The 17,003-nt window shown below is 39.5% G+C and overlaps 1 protein-coding gene across 1 annotated transcript in view; it reads right to left on the reverse strand.

Moving 5' to 3' along the window:
* The window catches only part of RELN (reelin), a 538,096-nt gene that overhangs the window by 94,730 nt on the left and 426,363 nt on the right, over positions 1-17,003 (reverse strand). The window contains exons 28-31 of the mRNA XM_069587839.1: positions 15,225-15,457; positions 7,324-7,481; positions 5,922-6,129; positions 4,686-4,762 (exon numbers count right to left, since the gene is read on the reverse strand). Of these exons, the coding sequence (XP_069443940.1) occupies positions 4,686-4,762; positions 5,922-6,129; positions 7,324-7,481; positions 15,225-15,457 (676 nt within the window). The remainder of the gene's footprint in view (positions 1-4,685; positions 4,763-5,921; positions 6,130-7,323; positions 7,482-15,224; positions 15,458-17,003) is intronic.

Below are 17,003 nucleotides of genomic sequence, written 5' to 3' on the forward strand. Positions count from 1 at the left end.
TAAGTTGTGTTCCTAAAGGGAAAAAGTCCCAGAAGGCAGGCAAGAACATTTATAATCAGAGGTTAAAGTAGAGGACAGCTTTAGGTCAGTAAGTGGATGCTTCCCACTATACTCTGGTTAGAGTTTCTTTTTTTCCCTCATATACAAATAGGGGTATGGATTTGTAATTTTCAGAAGAGTCATGCACATTTGTACATGCACACAGTTGCTTCATGTTCCAACCACTAACTACTTTTAAATAGCAATTCTATCACAAGGTTTAAAGATAACATTCAGGTTCTCCACCTCTCCAGTCAGTAAGCAAGATCCTGGGACAGAACTCCGTCTACCTTTGCATCCCTCAAAGCTCCTGTTTCCATGTGGATGGAGAATGTGCTCTAGAGATACTCTTGTTTTGAACTACATATTGTTTCTGTAGGGTGATTCTATAAAAATTTAAATCAGGTTATGTCACTGCCTGACCTAAAAGTCTTCAGTTGTTTCCATACAGTGGATTCCTATCCCACCTCTGTTCCATGGCCAGCAAGGCTCTGAGTGACCTGGCTCTGTCCCTCCCCTCCTTCTCCCCAGCACTCCTAAATCTTAACGAGCGCCAGGCCATCTGGCCTTCTTTCTATTCCTCCAACACCACAACTCTTTTCCACCTCATGGCCTTTGCTGTTTCTTCTGACTGGAAAACTTGCCTTAAGCTCTTTCTGTTCTGGTTTCTTTACACCATTAGTGTGTGTGCTCAGCTGTATCTGACTATTTGCGATCCTATGGACTGCAGTCTGTCATAGGAACTGAACTGGACTGCAGCCCACCAGGTTCCTCTGTCCATGGGATTTCCCAGACAAGAATACTGAGGGGGTTGCCATTTGCTCCTCCAGGGGATCTTCCCAACCCAGGTATGGAACCAGTCTCCTGCGTCTCCTGCGTCTCCTGCATTGCTGGCAGATTCTTTACTGCTGAGCTACCAGGGAAGCCTTTTCCTGGTATCTCAGATAGTAAAGAATCTGCCTGCAATGGAGGAGACCCAGGTTCGATCCTCAGGTCAGGAAGGACCCTTAAAGAAGAGAATGACTACCCACTCCAGTATTCTGGCCTGGGAAATCCCATGGAAAGAGGAGCCTGGCGGGCTACAGTCCACGGGGTTGCAAGAGTCGGACACGACTGAGCAACTAACACTTTCCCCTTTAGATTACATTTTAAATGTCACTTTCTCAGTAAGTCCACTCCCAGGTCACTCTGATGAAATCAGCATCTTTCCCAGCATAAGTTTACCTTCCATCTCATCAGCTTATTTATTTCTATCTAGCCCATCAATCTAACGTACTGCTCATTTCTTTTATTCTTGATGTTCTGACTCCTCTTACTACAATATAAAAGTTCTCTCAATGGTATCGCTTTTGTCTGCTGTGCTCATTACTGCCACACTGGTTCTTTGCATCCTGCTACATGGCAGTTTGCATTTCTTGTCCCCTTTACCATATGTGCTCTTTCCTTCCGCCACATGGCTGGCAACAGCCAGAAGCTACCCAGCAGCTGCTTCATTATCCTGAGTGCTGGATGAGAACCTCAGATGACCCATGAGGAAAATGCAGCACAGAGGACAAATCTTATGTTTTAACCCACAGAGACTGAGAGTTGTCTGTCACTGTAGCATAACCTAACTCATCAAGACTGATGCATCTGCCTTTTGGTGACACTGTATCCATGAAACCTAGAACAGTGCCTTGCTTAGAGCAGATTCTTAATAAACGCTTGTCAAAGAGACCAGGAAATACAAAATAGTCTTGTACAAGTTTCTAGACTGCTGATTCAATGAACAGATGATCTGGATAATTAGTAGACTGTACTGAGATACTTAGAAAAGTCAAGGAAGCTTTCAGTTACTGATGATAAGGCCAAGGACATTTAGAACTAATGAACAGAGCTATCAATAGCTTTATTGACTAACGAGTACTGTAGTGCTTAAGCCAATATGTTTTAGATAGTCATGCCTGAGACAATAACAAACTTGAAAGCTGCAAAATTCTTCACGTACTTTTCATGAGATCAAAGTTTGGAGGAGGATCCATCTGAGAAGCTTATGGATTTTGTGCCAGGAACCAACTCACAGGTAGGGTCCCTTAAGGAATCCTATTATATCTGTATAGCAACTGAAGGCCAACTATGTATACTTGAAGTGTTTTGCATTTCTTTCAGCACTGAATCATGGAGGCAAAAGACGGTGTGGATGTCTGAGAGAATAGGGATCTGGGGAAGGAGAGAGGAATAGGCTCTAGTGGTCTGAATCTCTGCTTGTCCACTTACTGACAGCGTGATCTTGAGTAAGTTATTTGTCCTCCCTGTGCCCCAACATCTACAACTGTAAAATAGGATAAATTATAGTACCTATGGCAAAGGGGTATGATGAGGATTAAGTGCATTAACAGATAGAACACCTGGAACAGTGCCTTGCATATATAACTGCTCAGTAAAAATTAATATTTATTATTACCAACAACTGCTCCTTCTACCCGGAGAAGGCGATGGCACCCCACTCCAGTACTCTTGCCTGGAAAATCCCATGGACGGAGGAGCCTGGTAGGCTGCAGTCCATGGGGTTGCAAAGAATCGGACACGACTGAGTGACTTCCCTTTCACTTTTCACTTTCATGCATTGGAGAAGGAAATGGCAACCCACTCCTGTGTTCTTGCCTGGAGAATCCCAGGGACGGGAGCCTGGTGGGCTGCCATCTATGGGGTCGCACAGAGTTGGACACGACTGAAGCGACTTAGCAGCAGCAGCAGCTCCTTCTATCAAAGGATTTGTTTATGGGCAGGAAGCAGTGTATGATCTGCAATCAGTAATACCCTATGCAAAGAAAATTCCTAGTCTCCTACAGTGCTGAATGTAAAAGTCTCTGCAGTTTTGTTTTCTCCTTGTGTAAAGTTATAAAGGAATGTGTATGTGTGCTATGTAGCTTTAGTCATGTCTGATTCTTTATGAGCCTATGGACTGTACCCCGCCAGGATCCTCTGTTCATGGGATTCTCCAGTCAAGAATACCAGCATGGGTTGCCATGCCTCCTCCAGGGGATCTTCCTGACCCAGGGGTCGAACCAAAACCTCTTATGTCTCCTGCACTGGCAGGTGGGTTCTTTACCATTAGTGCCACCTGGGAACTCCTGTAAAAGAACAGGTTTCCCTAAAACAAATGTTTCTAGGCTTAAGGATCTGGATGAGGAAACTTAGAGACCAAGGCTCTCTGCAGTTACCCGTTTAGTGATGGAGAGGAGAAGGAATGATTTAGGGTAGTGTATCCATTTACAAAGAACGTTCAAACTACCCCACAATTGTACTCATTTCTCATGCTAGTAAAGTAGTGCTCAAAATTCTCCAAGCTAGGGTTCAACAGTAGTATGTGAACTGAGAACTTCCAGATATTCAAACTGGATTTAGAAAAGGCAGAGGAACCAGAGATCAAATTGCCAGCATCTGTTGGATCATCGAAAAAGCAAGAGAATTCCAGAAAAATATCTACTTCTGCTTCATTGACTATGCTAAAGCCTTTGACTATATGACAACAAAATGCGGAAAATTCTTCAAGCGATGGGAATACCAGACCATGTTAGCTGCCTCTTGAGAAACCTGTATGTAGGTCAACAAGCAACAGTTAGAATCAGACATAGAACAATAGACTGGTTCCAAATTGGGAAAGGAGTACGTCAAGAGTGTATATTGTTACCCTGCTTATTTAACTTATATGCAGAGTATATCATGTGAAATGCCAGGCTGGATGAAGCATAAGCTGGAATCAAGATTGCTGGGAGAAATGTCAATAACCTCAGATATGCAGATGACACCACCCTTATGGCAGAAAGCAAAGAAGAACTAAAGAACCTCTTGATGAAGGTGAAAGAGGAGAGCGAAAAAGTTGGCTTAAAACTCAACATTCAGAAAACAAAGATCATGGTATCTGGTCCCATCATTTCATAGCAAATGGATGGGGAAACAATGGAAATAGTGACAGACTTTACTTTTTTGGGCTCCAAAATCCCCGCAGATGGTGACTGCAGCCATGAAATGAAAAAATGCTTGCTCCTTGGAAGAAAAGCTATGACAAACCTAGACAGAATATTAAAAAGCAGACACATTACTTTGCTGACAAAGGTCCATCTAATCAAAGTTATGGTTCTTCCAGTAGTCATGTATGGATGTGAGAGTTGGACCAATAAGAAGGTTGAGCGCAGAAGAATTGATGCTTTTGAACTGTGGTACTGGAGAAGACTCTCAAGAGTCCCTTGGACAACAAGGAGATCCAACAAGTCAATCCGAAAGGAAATCAACCCTGAATATTCACTGGAAGGACTGATGCTGAAGCTGAAGCTCCAATATTTGGTCACCTGATGCAAAGAGCTGACTCACTAGGAAAGACCCTGATGCTGGGGAAGATTGAAGGCAGGAGGAAAAGGGGATGACAGAGGATGAGATGGTTGGATGGCATCACCGACTCAATGGACATGAGTTTGAGCAAGTTCTCAGAGATGATGAAGGACAGGGAAGCCTGGTGTGCTTCAGTCCATGGGGTCGTGAAGAGTCGGACATGACTGAGGAATTGAACAACAAATCAGTTTACAAAATTTCAGCCAAACTTTGGGAGGAGAAAGAACTACCCTGCTAGTAGTAACTGTAGTTTTTATGGAAATATAACATCTTACCTTCATTTCTAGCTCTTGGTTTGATGCAGGTAATCCCTGAAGTTTTGCTTCCAATTTGTATATAAAACTGAACGAGTCTGGGGGAAAAAACCCAAAACACCTCAGTTTACTTAAAAACATGAATTCAGAAGACATCTAGCCTTCTGTATTTTGACACAGTAAAAAGTAAAACTCCTGTAATTCTTAGGTTATTTTTAAACACAAAGGGCATATGACAAGCAGAAACTACATAGCTTATATATTAGGCTAATTCTATAACCATTCAGAAAAGTTAATTGATATGACCATTAATTTTATTTTGGAATAATGATTTAAACAAAAGGAAACAATTTAACTTCATTTCCCTGTGACAGTCTGATGCAATTTAATGAAATCACTGAAATGGAATTCCTTTAAATTGAGATGATACTATCCTTGGAAACTCAGGAGGAAAAAAAATCTAACATTAAAAACTTGAATGTTATTTTTATCTAGGGCCAGACAATTACTTCTACTATGGATTTAAACTCAGATGGTTTAATTTTTCACAACTGTCTCTCAATTAGTGTGATGTAATCTATGCCTTAGTCTCTATAAACCAACCTACATGATAGGGTTAGCTCTGTGAGAAGGACTCAGAAGGAAGAGGAAAGAGACTGAAGGTAGAAAACACATGACACAGAATCCAGATTTTAGTGAGAAGAAGCTCTAAAAGCTTCAAACATTTCTTTAGCTTCCTTTCTTCCAACTGTAAAACTAATGAAGCATAGTTATATTTTAGGTGTGCTACTATTTCATTTGCCCTTAAAACTAAGCACTTATTTATTGTACCAGTAGGTGTCAGTGTAGGTATTTTAAATTTCTGGAATAGTTTTCAATAAGTGAATACAAATAAACTTAGATAAATGGGGCACCACATTTTTGGACACAGAATTCAAAGTTGCAAAAAATTATGTTTCTCCTGGCATACATTAAAATTAATATCAAATAATCTTCATAATAACAGAGAACTTTAGAAAACCAAGCTGACATATATTAGACACACAGGCCTTGGTGATGACTGCATGCTGATTAACAAATTAAGAGTACAAGTTTTACAGAATCTATTTTATTATAAAGTTATGCTTCATTTTTATATATCAGAATCTATGTAGAGAAACATTACTATGTGAACTCTGAAAAGAACAGTGTTGTAGGTTAGATCATACAGCAAGGTAAATATTATGTTCATGGAGAAGCGACCAGTTAACTACTTACCTGATATTCCTGGTGTCCAGAGGGACAGTCCTCGCTTCCCTTTTTCCAGGGCCACTGAAGTAGAGAGACTTGCCATCATTAAGTGTTCCACAGCCCGTTCCAACCTGGCCTCCGGTTATCTTGTACCACAGCGGGCTGAGCTTCCCCTCAAATCTATCGAACATCTCACTGTGATTAGGGACAATAGACACACAGGTTCCTTGTGCAGCTTCCGAGAAAAGAAATACAGAGGAGACAGGTTTTGTTAAAATCATGAAACATTAGCAGGTACATTATTGTGTGGTCAAAGGAGACATTGCCATAGGTGTTAGGGGAAAGCAATCACATCAAAATTCAAACCTCAAGCATCTGCCTGAAACACAGTCATCACCACTATCATCAAAACAGTATTCTGATTCTATTATTTTAAATGTTTAAACACAAACACAGAGGGAACCACGCAGTCTCATGATTTTCGTTAACCAGAGGGTTTGTGTAAACTGAGATATAAGATTTTGTCCACAAACAAAATTTGCTCATTTGTTGTCCTTTTATTAGAGGATCAGTATGGGGAGTTTATCACCCTGAAACTACGAATGGCAGCGCTCTCTACAGAAGGCCTGTAACAACACATGTTTGTCTTTGGTTACGTGCCAGATGAAGAGCAGAACACTGAAAGGCTGGGAAGGATGCTTTGAAGTTAATTCCAGGAGAAATTCTATAAAAAGATTACAAAGCTTATAATATTTTCTCCCATTTTACTCTTTAATCTCAGCTTCCTTTTTACTTTTGCTTGTAGCAACATCTAAGGGTGATTGTGGTCAAAAAATACTTCTCTCGTTAAGTTTTTGTTTGGCAGTCTTGCATTTATCATTTCATAAGTTGACTTTTACTTTAAATGTATAAAATTACACTGTATAAAAGCAGTGTAAAGAGCACAGGAAGCCTAATGCTTAAGAGTTTGGCTGCCAGGGATTAAAGCTGAGCTCTAGCAACTCTTAGCTGTGTGACCTTGGGACAGTTACTGCGTGTCTTTGTGTCTGTTTCCTCAAGTGTAAACAGGGACAACGACAGTACTGTTACAGGGTTATTTGTTGCATGAATTAAATGAGGTAAAATAAAAAACACCTACTGTAGCGCTTGGCATGAAGTAGGGACTCAAGTAATGTTAATTATTATCACTATTATTATGAAATGAATATACTTAAGGGATGAAATATGTGTTATCATGCTTTTCCTTCTTAGGTAGCTCAAAACTACAAAATATTTCAGCACCTCATTTGCCTAGGTTACAAATTTCTATAATTTGGGGACTTAAGAATAAATACTTAAGAATATATTTCCTTGGAAGAAGTATCATGAAATATAGTACTCAGAGATGAATATTTTACAAGCAAATCATCAGACTTGTCTGTAGCCTTACCGGTGTACCCCAGGTCACAGAAACACACCCCTGAAACGCAGTCCCCATGGCCACTGCAGTAACTGGGACAAGGCTCTGATATGTATACACCATCCAAACCAAAAGGAGGCACGTTCTTCTGGGAGCTGCTCTCCTGGATCCATCGGAATCTGGTCTTACTGTTGGGAAAAACAGCACATGTGTTTCTTGTACCAATATCTCATACCAAAGCACTGAAATACAGAACAGTTCAGAAAAACTCAAGAGATATATATTTATTTGGAAGTCATGTTCACTTGATTGGACACTTAACTTTCAAAAGTGTCTCTCTCAAATCTTTCTCAAAACTTCTTGATATTTTCTTCATCATAAATGTTTAAATATCAGGAGGATTTCAGATAAGAAGATTCTGATGGCCAGAAACATAGCTTTTTTTTTTTATTGCATATTTTAAGAGGATATTTGGGAATCTTTGAAACCATCAAATAGGATGTACTTTGTTAGGACAAATAAGGGGACTATGGCTCTGCCATTTGCATGATTCTAGTAGGAAAGAATCAAGTTTGTACTGCCTGCTCTGTTCTCACCTGTTGCCTTCCTTGCCTGCTTCACTTCTCATCTTGAAGTCTTCAAGATGCTTATTCTACACACTTAGCAACCACCTGGGCTGCCAGAAAACGCTGGTAACTGCCAACAAACAAAAGAGGGACCTGGTCCCAGTGCTTCAATCCCTGGAACACCAGTGGCCGGGCTACTGCCCGGTCCTATTTCCCCCATAAGTTTTGAGGCTGCCAAACTAAAACTTGTTCCAGTTGCTTTCTAATATTTCCAATCCTTTCAACACACCTTGTTTCCTTTCAAATACATGGAAACCCACCTACATCTATAACTTCATAATAAGAAAACATCTCTTCCTTCTCAGTTCTACTAACATTAAAGAGGGACGATAGATTAGACTATCTAAATACCAATTAATTATGCTACCATTATTTATAGACTTTAGAGTGAATTCAGTCTCTAAGTAAAGAAGAGTAAAGAATCTTAAAGATTAATGAAGATTATCAAAGATAATTGTAGATCAAGATGGTTCCTTTTCTCCTCTGTTATTATGAAAATAATATAGCAGTATCAGAGTACATTTCTTTCTGGCTCTTCAAATAACTATGGTAATTTGGCAACACTAAATCATAACTCTGGCTTTTTTCTTCATTATTTTAAATTATCTACATTTGGCAAATTTACAAATGTAGCCAACAATGTTGTTTACTAGGTTTAAAAAGTTTTTCAGTGATTAATTTCTGTTAATGCAAGTCTTAACACATTTTTCAATGTGTCAAAAGGAAGGTGAATGTATCTTTTATTTCCTTTGAAGTTAATTCAAAATGTATTGGTCTTATTTTTTAAGGCAAAAGAGAACAGAATTGAAGATTAGCAAAACAAAGGAAAACCAAAAAATGAAAAGAAAAAAGAAAGTACAGTTGTAAAGCGTTAGGAAAATTCTTCCCAATGGAGTTATAATATTATTTAGCCTGTGAAGATATTTTTCCTTTCAAAGGAAATAAATGGAATTGGTGAAAAGCATCTTTTGCCAATTGTTTGTAATAAAATGGTAAGGCCTCCGTACCCCTTCCAAAAGATAGGCTGTACATCTATAATAAAAAAGAAACACTTCGATTCCCTGGTAGAAGTCTTTTTAAATTAAAGTCACACTTGCCTTTTCTTTTTAAGTTTCTATAATAGAACCCAGAGAAACATGGATCTATAATTTCTGCCCCTCAGAAAGCAAAATTCCCCTATATCCTGCATGTTCCAGATAAGGTAGTAGAAGATAACACACTCTCTCTTTACTCCAATTGTCATCTTTGTTCAGAGGATGCCTGAGCAACCTGGAGAACCAGTTTCTACCCCTGTCCTTCAGCCTTCCACACTTCAGAAGGTTGTTGGATCTGCCACTTAAACCAGGAAGGTAAGCACCTGTGCATCGGCTTGTCTTGTGATGTGTGGTGGTAGAGGAGACATTGGGCAGAATATTAAGCAGCTGAATTTCTAGCACTTCCTAGAGATGCTGATTTTCTGCATTCAGCATAGACAGCCAAGAGCAGGCTGAGTGGCTGTATGGTTGGGGACGAGAGTCAGCAGGGAGGTACCAGCACATATTTACCACCACCAATGTCCCTCCTCTGTAGGCAAGAACCAAGAGAATTAACATGAGCACAAACTGTTCCTTTGAGAAAATCAGCTTCCAATTATTTGTAAAAGAACAATGTTCTAGTAACTATTATAAGCATATTGCTTTGTGGCAAAAATAGTTCCAAATTTTAACAATTTTCACTTACAATTCTCAGCTTTCCAACACTGCATTTGGAGATATCTGAGTTTAACATACTGCAGAAGAAACAATAGCTCATTTGCTTGCGTTGAAGCAGTAACATATTTACTATTCTGTAGTAGAGAGCTCTCCATCACAAATGCCATCCCAAGCAAGTTGGATAGTATCCAAACAAACCAGAAAGCCAGATCCTAATGAACAAGATTTTGTCTTCCAAAAGCTGAAGTCTAAGAAAATATTGATAAATTGGAAGCCTCAAAATATTGGCTCAGTTTGTGATAATAAGGGCAGTCTTTTCTTATTTCTCAGATGTGGTTTTACCAACTAGGTGATTCTACTTAGCATCAAACAAACTGCAGTTTCAGATTAAACTCTATATTATCTGGCTTTGGGGTATCACACCAGTATTATGCTTTTTGGCTCCTGATTCTATGGACTACTTTTAAAGCGATATCTTCCAATATCCTAGTATTCTAGTAACTGCAGCAAATATTTATCCCATTATGCTCCCCAACTTCATGACATGTTGCACTTGTCTATTTGGAAGAAATAAGGTTGGGCCACAGTTTCAGAAAACCAGAAAAGGGCAGTTTTCATTCCAATCCCAAAGAAAGGCAATGCCAAAGAATGCTCAAACTACCACACAATTGCACTCATCTCACACACTAGTAAAGTAATGCTCAAAATTCTCCAAGCCAGGCTTCAGCAATACATGAACCATGAATTTCCAGATGTTCAAACTGGATTTACAAAAGGCAGAGGAACCAGAGATCAAATTGCCAACATCTGTTGGATTATCAAAAAAGCAAGAGAGTTCCAGAAAAACATTTATTTCTGCTTTATTGACTATGCCAAAGCCTTTGGCTGTGTGGATCATGACAAACTATAGAAAATTCTTAAAAGAAATGGGAATACCAGACCACCTGACCTGCCTCTTGAGAAACCTGTATGCAGGTCAGGAAGTTAACAGTTAGAACTGGACATGGAACAACAGACTGGTTCCAAATTGGGAAGGGAGGTATGTCAAGGCTGTATATTGTCACCCTGCTTATTTAAGTTATATGCAGAGTACATCACACGAAAGGCCAGGCTGGATGAAGCACAAGCTGGAATCAAGATTGCTGGGAAAAATGTCAATAACCTCAGATATGCAGATGATACTACCCTTATGGCAGAAAGTGAAGAAGAACTAAAGAGCCTCTTGATGAAGGTAAAAGAGGAGAGTGAAAAAGCTGGCTTAAAGCTCAACATTCAGAAAACTAAGATCATGGCAAATATATGGGAAGTGGTGGAAACAGTGACAGACTTTATTTTTTGGGGCTCCAAAATCACTGCAGATGTTGACAGTAGCCATGAAATTAAATGACACTTGCTCCTTGGAAGAAAAGTTATTACCAACCTAGACAGAATATTAAGAAGCAGAGACATTACTTTGCCAACAAAGGTCTGTCTAGTCAAGGCTATGGTTTTTCCAGTAGTCATGTATGGATATGAGAGTTGGACTATAAAGAAAGCTGAACACCAAAAAATTGATGCTTTTGAAATGTGGTATTGGTGAAGACTCTTGAGAGTCCCTTGGACTGCAAGGAGATCCAACCAGTCCATTCTAAAGGAAATCAGTCCTGAGTGTTCATTGGAAAGACTGATGTTGAAGCTGAAACTCCAATACTTTGGCCACCTGATGCGAAGAACTGACTCATTTGAAAAGACCCTCATGCTGGGAAAGACTGAAGGCTGGAGGAGAAGGGGATGACAGAGGATGAGATGGTTGGATGGCATCACTGACTCAATGGATGTGAGTTTGAGTAAACTCCAGGAGTTGGTGACAGACAGGGAGGCCTGGCGTGCTGCAGTCCATGGTGTTGCAAAGAGTCGGACATGACTGAGCAACTGAAGTGAACAGTTTCAGAAAATCATGGGGAGAGAAGGGCAGTGGTGGGGGTGAGGATTACAAGGGCTACACTGTCACAAGCCCCAGTTTGAGATGGGCAATAAGCAGGATGAAAGGGCTATTTAGCTCCAGAGGCAGATATGTCCTTATGGAAAAGGAAAGAATGTCTCAGAGGATGAAGCCTATAGAGTAGAACAAACAGCTGAGAAGAACAAAGATTAGGGAACTACTCACCAGGAGGAGAACTGTCAAACTTTCTTATCCTGGACATTGCTCGTAGAGAAGGGAACCCTAGTAACAGCTATCTTGTTGCTATGTGCTTCCCATTCTTTTCATTTTCCTGAGTGGGCAGTGTTTATTATGTTGTTATATATATTATTATATATTATTATATTATATTATATTATATAATTATTATATATTATTATGTTATTATGTTTATCTATCTCATTGCTGTATGTTGGGTAGAGCGTGGGGTGAAGTGAAGTCATTTAGTTGGGTCCAACTCTTTGCAACCCCATGGACAGTAGCCTACCAGGCTCTGCCGTCCATGGGATTTTCCATGCAAGAATACTGGAGTGGGCTGCCATTTCCTTCTCCAGGGGATCTTCCCAACCCAGGGCCTGAACCTGGGTCTCTTGCATTGCAGACAGACACTTTACTGTCTGAGCCACCAGGGCTGGGATAGATAACTTTTTTTTTTTTTCAGTTCCTAGATCTGTGAGTCATATCCAGGGAAACTTGACATGATATAAGTGGCTTAGAGTCTGATGCTATGATGGGACAAGCCTTTGAGGGTCTTGGGAAGAAAGTGAGTGTGTTTTCATGGGGAACAGATGTGAACCATAGGGCTTGGACAAACTATGTTAGGTTGTTATAACAATGCCTGGTAGCTCAGTTGGTAAAGAATCTGCCTGCACTGCATGAGATCTCGGTTTGAATCCTGGGTTGGGAAGATCTTCTGGAGAACAGATAGGCTACCCACTCCAGTATTCTGGCCTAGAGAATTCCATGGGCTGTATAGTCCATGGGGTCACAAAGAGTTGGACACAACTGAGTAACTTCCACTCTCACATGGATCGCACCTCCTTAGGTATATCGTCTATAAGATTTTTCTGCACTTCCTATCAAAAAGAGGAGTCTGTTTTCTCACTCTCTGTATCTAGACTTGCCTTGTGGCTTGCTTTGACCCCTGATGTTCCAGTAAGATAGGGTCAGGCAGCTTCTACTTTTGTTTTTTTCTAACACTGGAACCACCCAACTGTGGATATTGTTATGAATACTGGGGTGGATACTGGGATGAAAACCGCATAGAAAGAAAGGTCCTACTAATCCCAGACACTAATCAACCTACCAACTGAAAAAAGCTACATTATAAAGCTTGGTGAGATGAGCAGAAGAACTACCCAATCAATTCCATTAAATCATGAGAAATAATAAGCCACTGCTGTCTTAAGCCACTATGTTTTGGAGAGGAATGTTACACAGCAATAGGCAACTGTACAAATATTATCCTAGGCTCTACTGAGGGATATGAAAAAGGACTAATGATAGTTTTTAAAAAGTAATGCACTTATGCATTCCTGATCATTTTCCTTCCACTGGTTGAGAGGTAACAAGGTCTGGAATAGCTGCCTTGGATCCAGAGATAGAAGTTGTGTATTCAGAATGGCAGAGATACCCTGTCAGTTCTGAACTGCTCACCTTTGGACTATTATGCAGTAAACAATGGATTTCTATCTTGTTTTAGCCTTGTTAAGCATTTGAATTTATTTTGCTTTTATAGTAGCTAGACCTGTATCCTAACTAAAGCAGAATGCAAGTCAAATTATTAAATTTCACTAAAGAAGGTCAACTCATCAACTGTGGCATAAACCAAGTCATTTGAGTCTCTCTGATACACAACAAAGTACACTGGCATGTAAAGACCAAAAAAAATTACTTATAAGTTGATCTTAGATCCAATGACTGATGAATTCTTTCTTGGAATAGTTGGCATTTAAAGATTGTGCTCCAAAGTTTGGTAGATTACCACAGAAACTTATATATCCTGACGATACAAGTTTCTTACCTATCTGAGAAGTCTGTATACCAAAATCTATGGTGCAGTTTCTGAAGGTATGCACAACTAATTAACAAGGGAGGAAGAGAACCCAACCAGGATATCCAGCTAGATATAAATCTGGTGATCAATTAGGTGAAAGATTATAGACAGAATGGTCTCTACAAACACTATAGATAAACCACTCCCACAGATTCTTAGCTTTTATCATTCTGTCAGTCAGGATGAGATAGGTTATGCTGATGTAACATGCAGCCCCCAGTCTCAGTGCGTTAACCCAACAAAAGTTTATTTCTGGCTTATACTATATGTCCAGTATAGGTTGTAAGAAAGTCTGCTGATTGCAGAAATTCAAGGACCCAGACTGATGTAAGCTTCATCACAAAAGGTGCTTTCATGAAACAGATAAGATGGCAAAACGCACATGGACTCAAAGTCATATGTTTCATTTCCACTCACATTTCATTAGGCAATGCATAACTTTAAAGAGTGTGGAGAAAGGATAGTCCAACCATATTCTAGGAAGAAACTAAGGCTGGAAATAATGCTGAATGGCATTAATGAGAAGCTTGCTAAGAGTCGGACACGACTGAGCGACTTCACTTTAGTGACTTCACTTTCACTTTTCTCTTTCATGCACTGGAGAAGAAAATGGCAACCCACTCCAGTATTCTTGCCTGGGAGAATCCCAGGGATGGGGGAGCCTGGTGGGCTGCTGTCTATGGGGTCGCACAGAGTCGGACACAACTGAAGCGACTTAGCAGCAGCAGCAACCTCTATATTAAGTTACATCACCAGCAGTACAAATAGACCTATTACATCATCTCAGTTCTGCACAGAAATGCTTTGACTGAGTCACAATTGAATATTATGTTCTAGGATTCAATTAAAAAGTGTCCACTTGAAGAATGCTTCTTTATATTCTGAAAAATTATAGTTAAAATACTGATCTTAATGTTACCTACTCCACCCAACACAAAGATATATATATACACACTACAAATGTATTTTAGAAAAAAGCACACTTAATTTTTTTATCAGAATGTTTATATTTTCTTTCTTCTTATTCAACAGTGAGAACCAAATGACCCTATCTCCTGACCTCTCACACTTTGTCCTAGCTGCCAGGAAGCTAAGAGTTAAACTTGATGTATTACAAAAACTAATTTGCTTCAAGTTCTTAATCCATTTAGCTCATGCTTCTGTCAATTGATTTAAAATCTTTTTCTCTATTATATTAATATTTATCTTAATGATGAGATATCTCAAATTGTCTATTCAAGGAGGCATTAACTTAGAAAAAAATCACCCCATAGTGAAAGTCTGTTGCAATAATGCTTTATAACTCACTTAGCTTTTAAACATCTTCTGGTTAGTGCTGTAATCCCAATGCCCAGGACAGAACTTGGCATAGGTAGGTGGCTCAATAAGTGTTTGTTGAATGAATGAATGGATGAGTAAGTGAATAAACTTTTTCACAAATGTGTGTGTCATTTTCTCAAGAGTCATTACTTGGATAGATACTGCTAGAGGTTATGAATCCTCTTAGGTTACTGAGATATATGAAATGAAGATATTGAGATAAATATATGTTCCTTAGAAATGGCAACTATGGCACATGGTAAGAATGGGCACTTTACCTGGATGCAAGAGACCTTGGAATAACAATGGTGATTCTTGTCCATTCTTCAAAGTCCCCCGTGTGATACATGGTGGGTTCACTCAGTTCTCTGGAGTTTCCTTCGCATCCCTTGCCTGCAGAAGCTGGGTAACAGCCTTCTTTCACCAGAAACCAGGACATTCCAGCATCATGAGAGTACTGAAGAAGAACTGGGGCGGCACTGCTGAATTGATTGGCACACCCAATGTTAAGCTGTTGAAAAGAAATACAGAATTACACAGGTTTTGGTTTCAAGACATCATTTAACAAATTAGGTGCGAGAGCAGTCAGGGTTCTTTCTACTGAGTTTGCACAAATTTACAATGATAAGACATGCAGCTCAATTCCAACCAAGAGCCTTTCATAGGGTCTGGAAATCTCTGTAAAAGCAACAGGGGCTTTTCAATAGAAAGCAGGACCAGCTTCCCATTTTGTAGACTTCTTGAGATTACAGGAGAGAAGAGAGAGCATAGATGTGATCAGACTCTTGGACAAAAGATGAGAAACCAAGAAACTGTTTTCTTTTCCTTTGCCGGACTGAGGATACAAACAGAGGGAAGCAGATGATAGAGAGCTGTCCTCTAGAACATGAAGGTCACCGAAGCTGTCCTCTGCTTTAGGGGGATAGGCATCTTTATTCTGTTTTCTTACAAAAGCTCAGTAAGAAATCACTGTCAACTTATATGAAAGAATTAAGTTTCTGTCACAGCATCGAATAAACAACATAATCTAGAAATAAACCATTATTCTTCTATGCACTTGTAGAGATGACTGTCATCACAGGATTAAAAATATTCAAAAATTGTAAAAAATGCAACCTATATCACAATGCTACAGCACAGCCATTAAAAAAATAAATTTATTTATTTTTGGTTGTGCTGGGTCTTCATTGCTGGCTTTTCTCTAGTTGTGGCGAGCAGGGGTTTCTCTCTAGTTGTGGTGCCCAGGTTTCTCACTGAAGTGGCTTCTCTTACCGTGGAGCACAGACTACGGGCTGGAGGGAGGCTTCAGTAGTTGTAACATGTGGGCTCACTAGTTGTGGCTTCTGGGCTCTAGAGCACAGGCTAAATAGTTTTGGTGCACAGGATTAATTGCTCCGAGGCATGTGGATCTTCCTGGATCAGGGATTGAACCAGCGTCTCCTGCATTGGCGTGTGTGTATGTTAGTCACTCAGTTGTATCCAACTTTTTGCGACTCCATGGACTGTAGCTCCCCAGGCTTCTCTGTCCATGGAATTCTCCAGGCAAGAATACTGGAGTGAGTTGCCACTTCCTTCTCCAGAATTGGCAGGCAGATTCTTTACCACTGAGCCACCAGGGAAGCCCCTAGCACAACCATTTTTTTCTGTTTTCTCTTCTAATCTTTATAAAGAAGCATACCAATATCTAGGAGTAGTATTACTGAATCAAAATGTAGAAACTGTGAATTTCCTATTTATATGTGTTCATTTTTAATCACTTAGATTAAAATGAATCAGTTTTACACAGCACTGAATGTTACTAAAGCTTTGGACAGTTTCTTTCTAAATTAATAAATATATAAATGATTGTATTACTGTTTTAGTTTATATTTTTTAAAAGTTGTAAATGTCAAACTCTTCCTGAAATTTAATCACATGCTGTCTTAGAGCACACGATCCATTCATGTTATTTCATTTGCTGGTTGGAGCCATCACAGGATTGTATAAGGCTTTATAACTAAGAATAGTCAAATTTTATAGAAAACATTGAAGAACTCAAGAGAGCATAATCATGACCA

The sequence above is a fragment of the Ovis canadensis genome, chromosome 4, assembly GCF_042477335.2.
Source record: "Ovis canadensis isolate MfBH-ARS-UI-01 breed Bighorn chromosome 4, ARS-UI_OviCan_v2, whole genome shotgun sequence".
NCBI lineage: Eukaryota > Metazoa > Chordata > Mammalia > Artiodactyla > Bovidae > Ovis > Ovis canadensis.